At 40.4% G+C, this 16,575-nt stretch overlaps 1 protein-coding gene across 4 annotated transcripts in view; it reads left to right on the forward strand.

The window, feature by feature from the left end:
- LOC124625797 (protein diaphanous) overlaps nucleotides 1–16,575 on the forward strand; it is a 370,389-nt gene that overhangs the window by 340,898 nt on the left and 12,916 nt on the right. For all 4 annotated transcript variants that reach the window (XM_047149249.1, XM_047149252.1, XM_047149250.1 and 1 more), the window contains exons 15-16: nucleotides 568–822; nucleotides 13,321–13,485. In XM_047149249.1, coding sequence (XP_047005205.1) covers nucleotides 568–822; nucleotides 13,321–13,485 — 420 coding nt within the window. The remainder of the gene's footprint in view (nucleotides 1–567; nucleotides 823–13,320; nucleotides 13,486–16,575) is intronic.

Raw genomic sequence — 16,575 nt, forward strand, 5'->3', positions numbered from 1 at the left:
TACATTGTGTTGTCTTCATAGACTTCAAAGAATGGCACTTTGGTGTCATTTTACCATCTGAAAATATTCCTCGATTGACTGAAAATTGCCTTTACACATGAATTTGTCAATTTTCCAGATGAAGTAGTTGATTTGCAAGAAGTTTCTTGCAGTTCAAAGACAAAGGTTGTACTATACCAAATACCTTGTCTTGTGTTTTAGTAATCAGTACCTTGTACCAAATTTACATAGTGACTTGTTCCTGAGAAATTACATGTATTTAACGAAGATGAACCCAACATTTTTGCAAAAGACTCCAGGGGTTGAATTCATATTGAATGCCAGAAAAAAATCTGTATGGTCCTCCAGGATTTTAACTACAACATGACACCATGAATTAAAAATGTGACATTTAAGAAGGCAACAGTAGTATAATTTACAGTATAGCTGACCATAAAAGATAGTACAAATGGCCATAAATCACCTGAAATAGCTGTCACTAGTGATTTAAATATTTCTTCTGAATCATTAAATTCTAATTTGTTTGTAAATCTGTGGTCAATTAATGAATCTTCATTCTCTTTGCAGCTCACGAGCACAAAGGACGTGGAGAACAAAATGACTCTTCTCCATTACCTTGTTACAATAATACAGAACAAGTTCCCAGAGCTGCTCACATTCAATGAGGAAATGGAACATGTTGACAGAGCAGCTCGTGTCTCAGTGGAGATCTTGCAGAAATCGCTGAGACTAATGGACACAAGCATAAGGAATCTGGAAACGGATTTGTCCAATAGTAAAGTGCCTCAGTCAGATGATGACAAATTTAATGAAGTCATGAGTGTATCCTTCCATGTATACCAAATGTACCATTTTTACATAGCTCTTGTTTTTTTCTTGGGGGGGATAAATAATATTCTCAATAACATTTTAACACTTACAGTGTAATAATCATTACAATTATTGTCTACTTTTGTACCGTACTGTTGTTCTTTAGTGTTTCTCTTTCTTTTGCATTTAAATTGTTAATTTATTAAAGTAATGTATCCCAAATCAAAAGACTTTCAAATCTTAGATTATTGGGTCCAGAAGTTATATCCTTGTGTAGAGCAAGAAAAATACATAGGAACAGACATTTAAAAATTCAAGAAGGTGTTAAAATGCAAGGTAACTTAATTAAAATGTGAAGGCAAGAAACACATGACAATTGCTTTTCAAAACAAATTGGGCAATGCTGTGTAACATAAGAGATTCGAATTTTTATAAAACTATTTTCTAGTGCTTGAGGAGGGGCAGGAGGAAGAAATGGTGAGGGTGGTACATACATAGGTTTATTTTATTATTTTTACCCAAATTAAAAACATTTTCAGAATAATGGACAAAAATTAATGACAAATGAGTAAAAATGAGGACATGGTAGTTACCGTAAATATAGGCTTAATAACAATAAATAACTATGCCGATGATGGTGATAATCTATTTTTACATAACTGACCAGACCACTGGTGAGAAGTTAGCAGCAGTATTGCCCGTACGATTTTGATGTAAATATGAACAAAAATTCACACATTTTGCACTGTAGGTGAAGGCACAGACTCAATTTTGAGTAGTAAGTTGTAGTGGTGTGTATTTGCCCTGGAAGTTCATTCAAGGGAGGCTAACAAATGTGATTTTTATCATTGCACAAGGAGGACATCAAATTTTTAGTGCTTTAAGGATAGTCTCAAGATGGCGCTGTGTCTGATGCCATATACCGGGTGTCCCAGTTATCTTGTCCACCCAAAATATCTCTGGAACAATAACAGCTTTTGGAAAACGACTTTCACCGGTATTAATGTAGGGCTGGGGCCCATGAATGTACATATTTGGAAACATTCTAAAACGAAAGCATATGTGTTTTTTAACACAAACTTATGTTTTTTTAAATGGACCTCCTATATTTTTTCTTCAGCAATCCATAGCATGACAAAGCACATACACAATGGTGTTGATTGCATCGCAATATTCCCATTACATCCCGAGATATTGAGACGCGAAGTTGACGCTTGAAACACCCGACATGCGTTGCTAGCGCACGTCCTGAGGCTCAGGAGTGAACCCCATGCTGCCCGTAATCGCGATGTGATTGATATGTGTAATCACACCTCCATACTTACAAAGATTGACACTTGTCAATCACATCGCGATTACGGGCAGCATGGGGTTCACGCCTGAGCCTCAGAACGTGCGCTAGCAGTGCATGTCGGGTGTTTAAAGCATCAACTTCGCGTCTCAATATCTGGGGATGTAATGGGAATATTGCGATGCAATCAACGCCATTGTGTATGTGCTTTGTCATGCTATGGATTGCTGAAGAAAAAATATAGGAGGTCCATTTAAAAAAACGTAAGTTTGTGTTAAAAAACACATATGCTTTCATTTTAGAATGTTTCCAAATATGTACATTCATGGGCCCCAGCCCTACATTGATATCGGTGAAAGTCGTTTTCCAATAGCTGTTATTGTTCCAGAGATATTTTGGGTGGGCAAGATAGCTGGGACACCCTGTATATCACGCAAACCATTGACATGTCCAGCATATGCATCCCAGCATGGAACTGACATATTTTGCCACATAAATTGCCAGATGACTCTGAGTTGCCATTCACCTCCAAAACGTTGTTTGATTGGAGCTAAATTATCACAACCTGAGGAGGCTTTAGTGATAATTTGTGGGATCAAGAAATTTTATTTGTATGGCAGCAAATTCCACGTAATGACTAACTGTAAATTTGTTATTTTGTCATTGTTCTAAGCTCGTAGAAAAGACAGCAAAGCTGGGTGTTGTTTCTAAGTGGGTACCACTATGAAATCCACTTTTGCCCAACTACCTAATATGCCAATAGAAGTCTAGTGCCACTTCCCTATTGACCTAACGTGGAACTCAAATGACAGGAAAGAATTATGACACAGTCCTGCAGGAAGTTTAATTAGTCTGCTGTTCAGAATGGGTGGCCATAGCATGTTCCTAGCCAAGCCAATGTGGCGTTTCACAATTATTTCACACTGCACTACTGACTCAGCATCATGAAGGATGTCATAACATTGATGTCAGAGAACTCGGAATGCTAGGTCGTCGTCCAATCGTCTAACTCCTACGTGTTTCTCAGTGGAGATGACTTGCATGCTCCCTGAATCAAATGTACCAGTTTGAATTTGCAAATCCGTTTCAGAGAGCTGTGGATGCTGGTAGTGCATATCCTCTCGAATTTCCTTATGTGGTGCAGATACCGTCAACTATCACTCCTCCAACGATCTGTGCTCTCTCAACGATACTGACTATTGAGAGTGTACCATGCACCCTTGGAATCAGATAACGGCCACAATTTCCATCAACGCAGTTTCAGGTCCTCTGTTGCTGTAATGGCATCAAACACCTGGCCTCTGCTCCCTTCCACTCCACCTCCAATATAGACCTCATCTACTGACGAGGCCCTGTACAGCTTCCTAGCAATGTATCAATCTGCCCCCGTCAGTGATTTCAATATCCCTGTACAGTTTCCTAGCAATGTATCAATCTGTCCCCGTCAGTGATTTCATCATGGCTGAAACACTGTGTTGGCACCATTATCACACCCTGTTAGACCTCCTGCTCTCCATGCAGCATACACAGCCTGTGTTCAGGCATGCCTTTGTCCAAGGTACTTGTCTAGACAGGCACACTCAGTCAGCACCTGGTATGGACCAAAGGAGTTGACATTCACCAGAGACAGCTTCAGTTGTGTGACGTCATTACCAGGCTTGTCCATCTGAACTACCACAGCAACCAACTCTGGCCAGGGCCGCAATCGCAATCGCAATCGCAGTTGGCTCTGGCGGCCCCACTGCCACCTCTGACTGTGGGCTCCATGGTCACAACTAGCCATGCCTCTCACCCTCATCCACACAGCGGCACGACCTCTGTCCCTGGTCATTGGAGGGTGGATGACTGGATCACAGTGTTGGGACCTATGGAGCTGTAACCACTGCCTCTGCCCAACACCTCTCTCATCCCTGTTGTACCCGTGCCCACTTCCATCGCCCCACAGTCCTTGGCCTGGCTGCCCATTGTTGTTGACCCAAACCCCAATACTCTGGGTCCATTGGCAGGATGTCCTACCACTTTTCCAGCTTCTCTAAGACATACGAAGTCAGTTGCTTTGGACTTCCAACACCAGAGGAACTACTGAAGGAACCAGCTTGGAAGTTCACTTGCCTGGAGGAATCTTATAATCACTGAAATAAACTTTGCTGCTTTCAGTTCCTTCATTATTTGTTCCATAGCAAACGGCACAGTCATGTTCATGATAATTGGTTTCGTTTTTGTCTGTGACCCTGAGAACCACATGTTGAACAGTGATGTGCATCAGTGTTGCATTTCATGAGCCTTAAATGCTGATTGTGTGGCACTGTGTGGTGAACAATGTGCCTTCTTGTGCCAAAAGTTCCTTGTCTATTTCTGAAACTACCTTTTTTTTTTTTTTTTTTTTCCCCCATCTTTAAGAGGGGCTGCAGTGCATGTCGTTTGTTGGACTTAATATGTCGGTGCATCCTTTGTGTCCAACACAAAATTTTGTGCCACAAACTGTACACTCAACATTCTCACTGAGTCCTATAACAAATAGGAATTCTTGCTGCCTCTTACTGTTTAATTTGCACCTGTTTTCCCATGTTAACACAGGTAACACTAAGATAAATTTTACTCGAGTCAATACTGCAAGCTTTTAGAAATGTTAAACTGCTGTACAGTAGTACAGTACATCGAAGTTAGAACATATGCAGTTATTCACAAGATTGGAGTACCATCTGGTTTCAGAAAGAACTGTGTGTCAAGCTGACAATCAATACAGTTCAGTTTTTTTGTGTGACTGAAGTGTAATGCAAACGTTCCAAAACTTGAACCCAGCATTGTATCAGAGCTTGTGTTTACAGTTAGGAAGAAATGTCGCACTGCGTAGGATGAAAATCTCGGACATTTGCTGTCGTCATAGAGAGTATGCGACACTGGAACATTTTGTTGAAAGTTGGAACTGGCCTGCAAAAAATTGTGACAAATGGAAACCCTAGATATCCATAAACAAAGATCTGAGGAGATATACACTAAAGATTCTAAATAACCATACAACAGTAAAGGAATAAGAGTTGAGAAGCAGGTGTGTCCCAATGACAGACAAAAGAATACAAGAGATGATAATTCAAGAAACACTGAAGTAGATGCAATTGAGGAGTGGAGGGATGGGTATATCTTGCTTTTCAACATTTGATTTAATTGTGTGTGAATTACTTTGTTGACTATTTCCAGTATCGAGCTATATTTGCCCTTTTTGGTCGATTTATTTGGGGCCACTAACATAAAGAATTAAATTCTTGTTGAAAAACTCCATGTGTGGGCCATATTAATGTAGTAAAAACATGAGTTCAATCGTAAGGAGAGCAAAGGGACATGCCTGGTGTAGTATTCATTTCACAAGCCAAAGGAGGCACAAATAATGGCATCCGACATACCCATGCACTTATAGAAAAAATGTTTACCAATACAGTAGATTTTAGAGCTTTTCATGGAGTAGCTTAGAATCTAAAAACTTTAAATGATCTTTGCTTCTGTTACATTTATTTCTCCTTCGTATATTCTTGTTACATCATAAAAAATACATACTTTTTGAGAATTTAATTTTGCAGTTTCTGGTTAAACTAAATGTTCCAGCTGGTGCTTAAAGGCAATGTTCAAAACTGTTGACTTTCAACATTGATACATTTCATATTAAGAGTCGCAACAAGATTCCACATCATCCTGAATTATCATCAGGTTGCGTTGATTTGTTGCCCCAAAAGAAAAGAGGGGGATGGAGGGGGAGCAGGAAAAGATGGTTCCCTGTACATTATATCCACTGGCCTGGCACATCCCTGCGATACAGCATAGTGGGGAAATCTTATTGGTAATAAAATTACTCATTAACCATACATTACATTCTACATCTACATCTACATCTACATACATACTCCGCAATCCACCATACGGTGCGTGGCGGAGGGTACCTCGTACCACAACTAGCATCTTCTCTCCCTATTCCACTCCCAAACAGAACGAGGGAAAAATGTCTGCCTATATGCCTCTGTACGAGCCCTAATCTCTCTTATCTTATCTTTGTGGTCTTCCTGCGAAATATAAGTTGGCAGCAGTAAAATTGTACTGCAGTCAGCCTCAAATGCTGGTTCTCTAAATTTCCTCAGTAGCGACTCACGAAAAGAACACCTCCTTTCCTCTAGAGACTCCCACCCAAGTTCCTGAACTATTTCCGTAACACTTGCGTGATGATCAAACCTACCAGTAACAAATCCAGCAGCCCGCCTCTGTATTGCTTCTATGTCCTCCCTCAATCCAACCTGATAGGGATCCCAAACGCTCGAGCAGTACTCAAGAATAGGTCGTATTAGTATTTAATAAGTGGTCTCCTGTACAGATGAACCACATCTTCCCAAAATTCTACTAATGAACCGAAGATGACTATCCGCCTTCCCCACAACTGCTTGTCCCACTTCATATCGCTCTGCAATGTTACGCCCAAATATTTAATCAACGTGACTGTGTCGAGCGCAACACTACTAATGGAGTATTCAAACTTTACGGGATTCTTTTTCCTATTCGTCTGCATTAATTTACATTTATCTATATTTAGAGTTAGCTGCCATTCTTTATACCAATCACAAATCCTGTCCAAGTCATCTTTGTATCCTCATACAGTCACTCAACGACGACACCTTCCCGTACACCACATCATCATCAGCAAACAGCCCCACATTGCTATCCACCCTATCCAAAAGATCATTTATGTAGATAGAAAACAGCAGCCGACCTACCACACTTCCCTGGGGCACTCCAGATGATACCCTCACCTCTGATGAACACTCACCATCGAGGACAACATACTGGGTTTTATTACTTAAGAAGTCTTAGAGCCACTCACATACTTGTGAACCAATCCATATGCTCTTACCTTAGTTAGGAGTCTGCAGTGGGGTACTGAGTCAAACGCTTTCCGGAAGTCAAGGAATATGGCATCCGTCTGAGACCCTTCATCCATGGTTCGCAAGATATCGTGTGAAAAAAGGGCGAGTTGCGTTTCGCAGGAGCGATGCTTTCTAAAGCCGTGCTGATGCATGGACAGCAACTTCTCTGTCTCAAGGAAATTCATTATATTTGAACTGAGAATATGTTCGAGAATCCTGCAACAAACCGGAGTTAAGGATATTGGTCTGTAATTTTGAGGATCCGTCCTTCTACCCTTCTTATATACAGGCGTCAATTGCGCTTTTTTCCAGTCACTCGGGACTTTACGTTGGGCAAGAAATTCGCGATAAATGCAAGCTAAGTAGGGTGCTAATGCAGTAGATTACTTTCTGTAAAACCGAATTGGAATCCCATCAGGACCTGGCGATTTATTTATATTCAACCCATTAAGCTGCTTCACAACCCCAGGGATGTCTATCACTATGTCCTCCATACGGGAATCTGTTCGAGACTCAAACGGTGGTATGTTTGTACGATCCTCCTGCGTGAAAGATTTCTCAAATGCTAAATTTAAAATTTCAGCTTTTGTTTTGCTGTCTTCCGTTGCCAGACCAGACTGATCAGTGTGTGACTGGATGGAAGCCTTCGACCCGCTTACCGATTTTACGTAAGACAAGAAATTTTCTTGGGTTTTCAGCAAGATCTTTTGCTAAGGTATGACGGTGGTAGTGGTTGAATGCTTCGCGCATTGCTCTTTTTACAGCAGCATGAATCTGAGAACTTTTGCCTGTCCTCATTCTCCCGATCTTTCATGTACCATGAGTGCAACTGTCTTTGCTTCCTGAGCATTCTCCGAATTGCTCTGTTAAACCATGGTGGGTTTTTTCCATCCGTAACCCACTTTTTCAGCACATACTTGTCCAATGCGTAATTTACAATGTGTTTAAAATTTGCACATAATTCTTCCACGTCCATCGTACCGGAAGTAAATTAAGTCAATACATTTACTAAGTGGGATGCTAACAATTGCTTATCTGCTCTTTCTAGTAATAATACTCTCCTAGTCTTCTTGACCGACTTTCTAACTTTCGTAACCATAGTCGTAATGACATCATGATCACTAATCCCTGTCTCAACACTGACACTGTCGAGGTCTGGTCTGTTCGTGGCTACCAGATCTAAATTATTTCCATTACGTGTTGGCTGTCTATTTCGCTGCTCAAGACAGTTTTCAGATAATGTGTTCAAAAGTAATTCACACAACGGCTTGTCTCTACCACCTGTAATGAATCCATAGACATCCCAGTCTATACTAGGAAGGTTGAAGTCGCCTTCGACTAATATAGCATGATCTGGGTACTTCTGCAATACAGAGTGTAGACTCCTTTTGAATGATTCTAGAACTGTCATGGTGGAACCTGGTGGCCGGTAATAACACCCAACAATTAACTTTATTTCTCCTGTTAAAAATGTCCGGATAACTTCACAATCACACTCTACTTCAACCGCAGTAGACACAATATTTTTGTCAACTGCAATGAAGACACCAGCTCCTACGGTGTCTAATCTGTCTTTCAGATACACATTCCAACCCTCACTAAATATTTCAGAACTTCCTATCTCAGGGTTCAGCCAGGTCTCAGTCCCGAGAATAATTTGCCCACCACACGCTTCTTGGAGGGCAGTAAATTCAGGAACTTTATTCCGAACACTGAAAATTTACTGCTTGTTCTTTATAGCTGAAGTGTCTTTACACTGAGCGAGTCCTGATTTCCCTGCCTGCACGTCGACTGGTAAGTGTTCATCAGGACACCTTGCACTACTGCCTAGCCTAAAAAACCCCATGTGCACGCCACAAGTACTCCGCTACCCGAGTAGCCACTTCCTTTGTGTAGTGCAGCCCTGACATATCTAGGGGTGTCCTACAATTCCCCACCCAATAGCGCAAGTCTAGAAATCTGCAGCCCTTGTATTTTTGCAATCAGCAAGCATTGCTAAGTACAGTAAAATTTGCTGAAAACGGAATCGCCTGGGACTAAAATAATTTTCCAAATTGGACAAGTTTCCAGATTACACCAGACTCATTGGGCTGTGTAAAATTTTTCAGGTATCATACAAAAAATACAGCAAAAATTTTTGCTTATGCGTATGCTGTATTTACATGCCTTCACTCCAGCACAGTAAATGTTCATTTACTGTATGTTGGACAATAACACATAGGACTATTACACTAATTGATAAATAACATGGCATTTCTATATTTTTTTACTTGAACTTTATATTTGTTTATTATTGTATGTTAATACATATTATTCCCATGTTTATTTGCTTTACATTTCACCTTTTCACCATTTGTTTTAATTTCCTGTTCAGAATTGTTTTTCTAGGCAATTTTTTGCACAATATAATAGTTCCAACAAGTTGGGAGAATTTGTATGTGCTGTAAATTGCATAACATGTTTATGCATGCAACGGCTTCTTCAGGAGTATTAATTTTCCGAAGGAAATCATTTTGCTTCTCACCCTCCTTCTCCTCCTCCTCCTCCTCCTCCTCCTCCTCCTCCTCCTCCTCTTCTTCCTCTTCCTCTGTTTCTTCTTCTTCATCCTCTGTGTTGCAGATTTATATCAAATCTGTTGCTGAAGTGAAAGTGGAATGAGTTGCCATAAAGTCATCCCTTCAAATGTAATCATCTGCACTACAAAAAAATGCTTCGCATTTTCATTAATTCAGCAATTTCTGCTGCATTTTCTTGAACTTCAATGGCCACAGAAGCATCTTTACTCCCAAGCCAATCCAATTTACTGCATTCAGAACAGAAACTGACCATTCAAGAGCAAACGCAATTTCAGCTTCTTCAACACCAAGAATAAGAGATTGCATCGCTTATAATCACTTGAATGTGTAAATAACTCCTTGTTCCATTGGCTGTGTGAGGGTGGTTGAACCTGGAGGGAACCAAGCCAATTTCATGTCTGATAATGTTATTTTCGGGTGGCAGTTTGTGCATTGTCTAGGAAAAGAAGAAATTGGTGATTTCCTTTTTTCATTTTGGCACTGAAAGAGCCCAGCCATTCTTCCATAAGACCACTCACCATACATGCCTTTTTATTGCTACACAATGTGACTGGAAGCTTACTGAAGTCTGTATTTCTGAAACAACATGGTTTTGCCACCTTTCCAATCACCAGTGGCTTCTCCATTTCACCTAACATGTTTCCACACAGCAGTACAGTGAGTCTTCCCTTGAACATTTTTCCACTGGTGCACTTTTCACCTTGAATTGCTAGTGATTTTGAAGGCAGCACATGATAAAACAGTCCTGTTTCATCAGCACTGAACAATCTTTCAGGTCATAATTCACAATTAAGTTGGACAGTATTGTCTTCCATTCTGCTGCTACACTTTCCTGCGCATTCTTAGCCCTACATTGCGTGAATTTATTTTTTACTTATTAAATTGTGGTAAATAAATTATTCCAGTAAATTGTGTACAAAAATGAATTCCTTACATTTTCGTTTATTATTGCATTATGGGTACAAAACGAAAAAAGTGCGGAAATGCTATGTCATGCATTGAGACTAATATTTCATGTTGTATAAAAATGCTACATCATGCAGTGTGATACAAAATAGGTTAAATTAGCACCATTTAACAAACTGTACAATCAATATTTTATACATTCTAAGATGTAATTCAGCACAATATAGAAAAATTGTCATATTTTTGAAAAACTGTCAGTCACCATGAAATATTTAGAAATAACTTGACACTGTAAAAAATGACCCTTATTCAATGTGATAAACTTTGAAGCAATCGTTGTTCTTCTTCAGACACAGAGCTACTCCACACTTTTTACACTGGACCGTAAATGCCTTGCAGTTGGCACGCTTACAGCGTTGTCGCTTTTCCATCACTTTTGGCCAATGACCAACACCATCTCTTGTACATCAACTGTTGGCTGAGCTGCAACAGGAGACCTTTTCACTTGATTCTGGTCTACCTCGCTTACCTTGTGTTCCTTCTACTCTGCAGAGACTTCTCCCAATGTCCATCCAAAATTCAGACAATTTCATTGTTTTTAAACCTGTGTTTTACTTTGCAACACAGTTGTAGAGAATCCAGGCATTGGTGGTTGCAACATCTATTAGATGATAAAATAGTCTTAAGTACCATTTTTTGCTCCTCATCAAAATTTTGTGCCATCCAAGCAGACTGCCATGAAGGTCCACACCCTCCACATGGTTGTTATATTCCTGTATCACATAAGGAACACTTATCACTTCCCTCTGTTTCTTCTTGCGATTGTACCTTTCGGCTGCATATGTTGACAGTATTGTGACACATTTATTTAAGAAACAACAATGTTACACATAAGCTCACAGAAGTCGAGGAGACACTCTGACACAAGCGCTGCCACCATCTGTTGTAATTCTACAGATTTACAAACAAATAACTTAATGTAGCAAAAATGCTACATTATGCAGTGTAGGGTTAGCTTTCCCACACACTTCATCCCACACAATTGTGTATGTAGCTTTGCTACTGCCCAGCTATCCTGTGGATACCTTAAAGCTCTGTAGTGATATTCGGAATCTCACTCTGCAACATGGGTCCAAATAAAGGTAAGGTTTTTGCCTGCACACTTACAAACCATTCCCACACTATTTCGTTAATTTCATCATTTCCAGTCTTCTTCGCCTTTCTTTTCATCTGCCCGTTCCCTTTCATCCATTCGTCCCGAATCTTGTCCTTGTTTCTTAAAGTCTTATAAATTTGTGTTTCACCAGATTTGAAACGCAACATAATTTTGTGCACAGAGAGTTTGTCTTTCTCACTTGCCTCAATTACATTAATCTTTTCAAGTGTTTCATACCGTTTGTTCGACACCATGTTACTGTAGCTCTTAAAGTGCTAAGAGTCAACTGAAACTGGCAGAAAATAATGACCTTGCTGGGTAAAAGCATTGTTTAACGGAACAATACCCACTTGTTGCACTGCACACATTGGAGCACAGTGTTGGTAGATGCACAACAATGTTCCTGTATGCGCCAGCGTGTGTCACTAATGAGGAAAACGAGAAAGCCGACAAACAGAGCACTGATAAAGAATCCATTTCCTTTGATGTTCTTTACCAACACTGAGCACAGAGCAGTGTGGTTTTGGGTCCACACCAGCAGCACCACACTGCACTGGACTTTTTTTTCTCTTCACTGCTTAACACAGAGGTGTTAAAAGTAATATCCTTGTAGAGTCGTGAATAACTAATGAACTGTAATACCGTAGTACTCTTTAGGCTCTTTTCAGCATTATACAATGAATTCTTAAGTATGTTCTAAGATTTACTTTCCGTTTCTGCGTTGGACAAGTTCCACTTTATACAAAAAAAATCAACATATAAAAGTCCACTGAATGCACTGGGACAGAAATACTGGTATGATTTGGGTAGACTTATGAATTATATACGTGTTGATTTGAGCAAGTTTTTCTGTACTTTTATTCGGTACCCTCAGAACAGAAAGAGCCAAGGAGTGTCATGGAATTAAGTACTCTAGTAATTACCTTCAACACAGCAAACACAGTGATATTGATTCATAGTTTCCTTAAGCTTAAATAGTGTTTCTGACCAAATAATGGTACTGATAAATCCTGGTTCATATATAATCATCCTCTGGTCTGTCACCTGAAATTGTACCCTGTGATCTAGGTCACCATCACAAAGCTTTGTGACCAGTCTTGGAAGAAATATCACAACATTCCTAGCCTTCAGAATGTGTTACACATTGCTTGTACTGAAAGATTTGTGTCATGGCTGTTGGAACAGTTCCACCACCATGTTTGATGATTAACCACTTCTAGCCTCATGGGGACACTCTGCTTGGCATTTCTGTGGATCTCGCACTGTGCCACTGACCTTTGTCTTCTATACTTATAACTGTGAAATTTGTTTATGGGTCAGTCCCAAACTCACATCCCCGCAGTCTCTAAACTGCTGTAACTGTCTCAAATGTTAAGTAATACTTACGAACCTGCTACCACTCTTTAGAGCTCATAATGTATATCAATTGTGTTGACGTTAGTCTTCTGCCACTTACTGGGTTATGCAGCTACGTTGATGAATCTACTGCCGTCTGCTTCCCCAGAAATTTCATCTTGTTGGCAGGGAAATAAATTTTATATTCTTGAATGGGGAGGTATGTTCATGTGTGTGAGAACATTATATATTTATGGTTTTCATTCTTTAATTGATACTGTATGAAGATTAAACAGACCAGTGATATATGCTAAATAAGTATTTTTCCTTAATGAATAATAGTCATTTGCAGTGGAAGCAAGGGAACACTGTGCTGTTATGCAAAACATGTTCAAGAATCTGGAATCTCTGTACTCGGAACTTTCGGAGTACTACGCATTTGATAAACAAAAGTACACACTGGAGGAATTTTTTGGTGATGTGAAGAAATTTAAGGATGACTTCATTGTAAGTGTGAGACAATCTAAGATATAAATAAGGTAAACGTTAATGATTAATAACAATTATCAGGTTTTTCGTAGAAGACATGTGGCTCACAGTAGTCTTCCATAAATGTTACTGGACTAGCAAGTCAGAAATGTATGAGTAAAGACAATCACCTGTTTTAATTGGTGAGTAATTGCATGCGAAATTCTTTGTATATTTGTTAAATAATTTAACAGTTCCAGATTTATATGATCTGTTTTGTACATGCTTACCGGTTTTTAATTTCTTCTAACCATTGTTGTAGAGCCACTGTAAGTCAGCTTCACATCATTCTTCCAGCTCATCTGTGTGAGCTGCTTAACTTTTCTTTAAAGTATCTTTGATTCTGAGTTGTCAAAACACTAATGTCCTTTCATAATACAAAATTTTTTGATTATTGAATGAGATAAACAACATTAGGTAATGCATAGGATAAAGTTTTAAATTAATTTTGCTTGTAAAACATTGAAGTTGTGAATTGGTGAGCATCTCATTACTGTAAAGTCATGTATGAGGGCTGTTCAAAAAGTAAGATGGCTTTTCAAATTGTGTGGGCAACGTACATTTGATTTTTTTGTGCATATGTTCACAGTTTCAAATGTACAGCATACTAGGTTTGTTTTTGACAGATAGAAAGGTTAGACTTGTTTTAGTGTGCTTGGCAATTTTCAATTATTATAAAATATGGAACAAAGAATTTGCATCAAATTTTTGTGTGAAAAATGAAATAAAGTGCTCTAAAACACTTGAAATGTTGACACTGGCATATGGAGAGTCTGCTGTAAGTAAAAAGAAAGTTTACAAGTGGTACAAGGTCTTCCAAGATGGCTGAGAAAATGCGATGACGAGCCTTGCTCTGGACACCGCAGCACATCAACAGCAGATGATAACGTTGAAGCTGTGAAGAAAATTGTTTTGGAAAATTGTCGAATAACTGTAAGAAGTTGCTGCTGAGGATGTTGGAATATCAATCAGCTTGTGCCATGCAATTTATTTTTTTTTTTTTTTTACATTCTGGGCACGAGATGTGTGTCAGTGAAGTTTGCTCCAAAACTTCTCGATTTTGATCACAAGAACTGTCACATGAGCATCGCTCAGGAGCTCTTGAATGACGTCAATTATGATTCTGATTTGCTCAAAAAGGTCATAACCGGAGATGAAATATGAGTTTACGGTTATGACATCGAAACCAAAGCCCAGTCACTCCAATGGAAGAATCGCAGAGAGCCAAGACCGAAAAAAGCACGCCAAGTTCAATCAAATATCAAAATTTTGCTCACTTTTTTTTGTGCATGATGAATTTTTGTCTCAAGGTTGTACGGTCACTAAGGAGTGTTATCTTGACATTATTTGCCATTTGCAACAAGCAGTACACAAAAAATGTCCGGAATTGTGGAAAAAAAATTATTCATGGCTTTTGCATCACGACAATGCACCTGCCCATTCATCGTTGCTTGAGATAGATTTTTGGGCAAAAACAACATAACATCATGCTTTAGCTACCATATTTACCGGATTTGGCCCCCCTACGATTTTTTCCTGTTCCCAAAGTTGAAGAGACCAATGAAAGGATGAAGATTTTCAATGATTGAGGAAATAAAAAGTGCATTGCAGGAAGTACTCGAGGCTGTACCAAAAAGTGCTTATGAGAAGTACTTTGAGGATTGGAAGATGTGTTGGCACAAGTATATTGTATCTGAGGGGGATTACTTTTAAGGGGACAACGTGAATATTGATGAATAAATAAATATTTGTTCATAAAAATATAAAATCACCTCACTTTTTGAACACCTCGTATTCTTGAAAAATTTTGATTTATTCCACTGCTCCAACTTAAGTGTTGTATGCAAGATGTTTATTTTGTTTAACACACTCTGCTTTTCTGCAGTAAACCCTTTTCCTTGTGTTGAGTACTTTTGTTGCTGCAATTAAATATCCGAACGTCGGTCAACCGAAAGACCGCCTAACCGAACTATATACTCGCTCGCACCTGTTACTCTCCCGCCCTCCCGTCCGTCATCCTCCTCACTCCCAAACAAAGTTTCCCACAGTAGTCACCACACTGGGCCACCACTGGCGGAACATTGCTTCTAATGGGGCCTTCACAAGGCGCTGCTGACCGGCAAAGCTCAGTCGCTGTGTTTCAACAATCAGCACACTTCTGTCAGCTTGGCACTGGCAGTAGAAGTAGGGGCAGTATCAAAGCTGTTCACAGCAACAGCTGCGCCAGCTTAGAGTTGAGGCATGCTGCTCTGCGCAGTTTGCGCCCCCAAGAAGAGCTTTCCCCCTGCGGGTCCGGGGTAAGAATAGGCCCGAGGTATTCCTGCCTGTCGTACGAGAGGCGACTAAAAGGAGTTTCAACCGTTTCGGCCTTCCATGTGATGGTCCCCCTTGGGGTTTGACCTCCATTTTTCAAAATTCTACAGAAGTACGAGCCTTTTGGGGAAGGACACCTTACGTGGTGTACCACTGGTCCTAAGTGCACTAAGACCTTGGCACTCAGCATTGCACTCAGCATTGCACCGGCGTTGTAACCATACCCACTATTCCTCAAATTGGGCCTAAACGCCTGATGGGTTGTCCAAGTTACGCCCATAGTGCATCTCCATCTGCACCAGCGATCATGATGGACTTTCCATGGCACCAGAAATCCAGCACGGTAGCCAGCCCGTTGTGGTGGGGTCGTCATGTACCCTCTAGGTTGTAGCCCCCTGACAACACAGGGATCGTACTGCCGATACCTGAGCTGCACCCTCCCCACATCGGCCAAGGAGTAGATGCCCATCTCCTTGGGGCATCAGGACTCCGGGCAATGGTCATCCTGCCAGGTGGCCCTTGCTGCGGCTGGGTGGCGCCCGTGGGGAGAGCCCCTGGTCGGAGTGGGTGGTATCGGGGCGGACGTTTTGCAGGTGAAACGTCAACATGTATCAGGTCGCTCTGCGGCCGAGTCTTTCAAAAGAAAAGGTACCGTTTCTAGTTCTGGTTCTCCTGCCCTTTCCCCCTTGGCCACTCCATGGGAGGAGGGACAGGCCCGCCGGCTTGGGGCGAAGTACTTCCCCCGCTATTTGGTCT

The sequence above is a fragment of the Schistocerca americana genome, chromosome 8, assembly GCF_021461395.2.
Source record: "Schistocerca americana isolate TAMUIC-IGC-003095 chromosome 8, iqSchAmer2.1, whole genome shotgun sequence".
Lineage (NCBI taxonomy): Eukaryota > Metazoa > Arthropoda > Insecta > Orthoptera > Acrididae > Schistocerca > Schistocerca americana.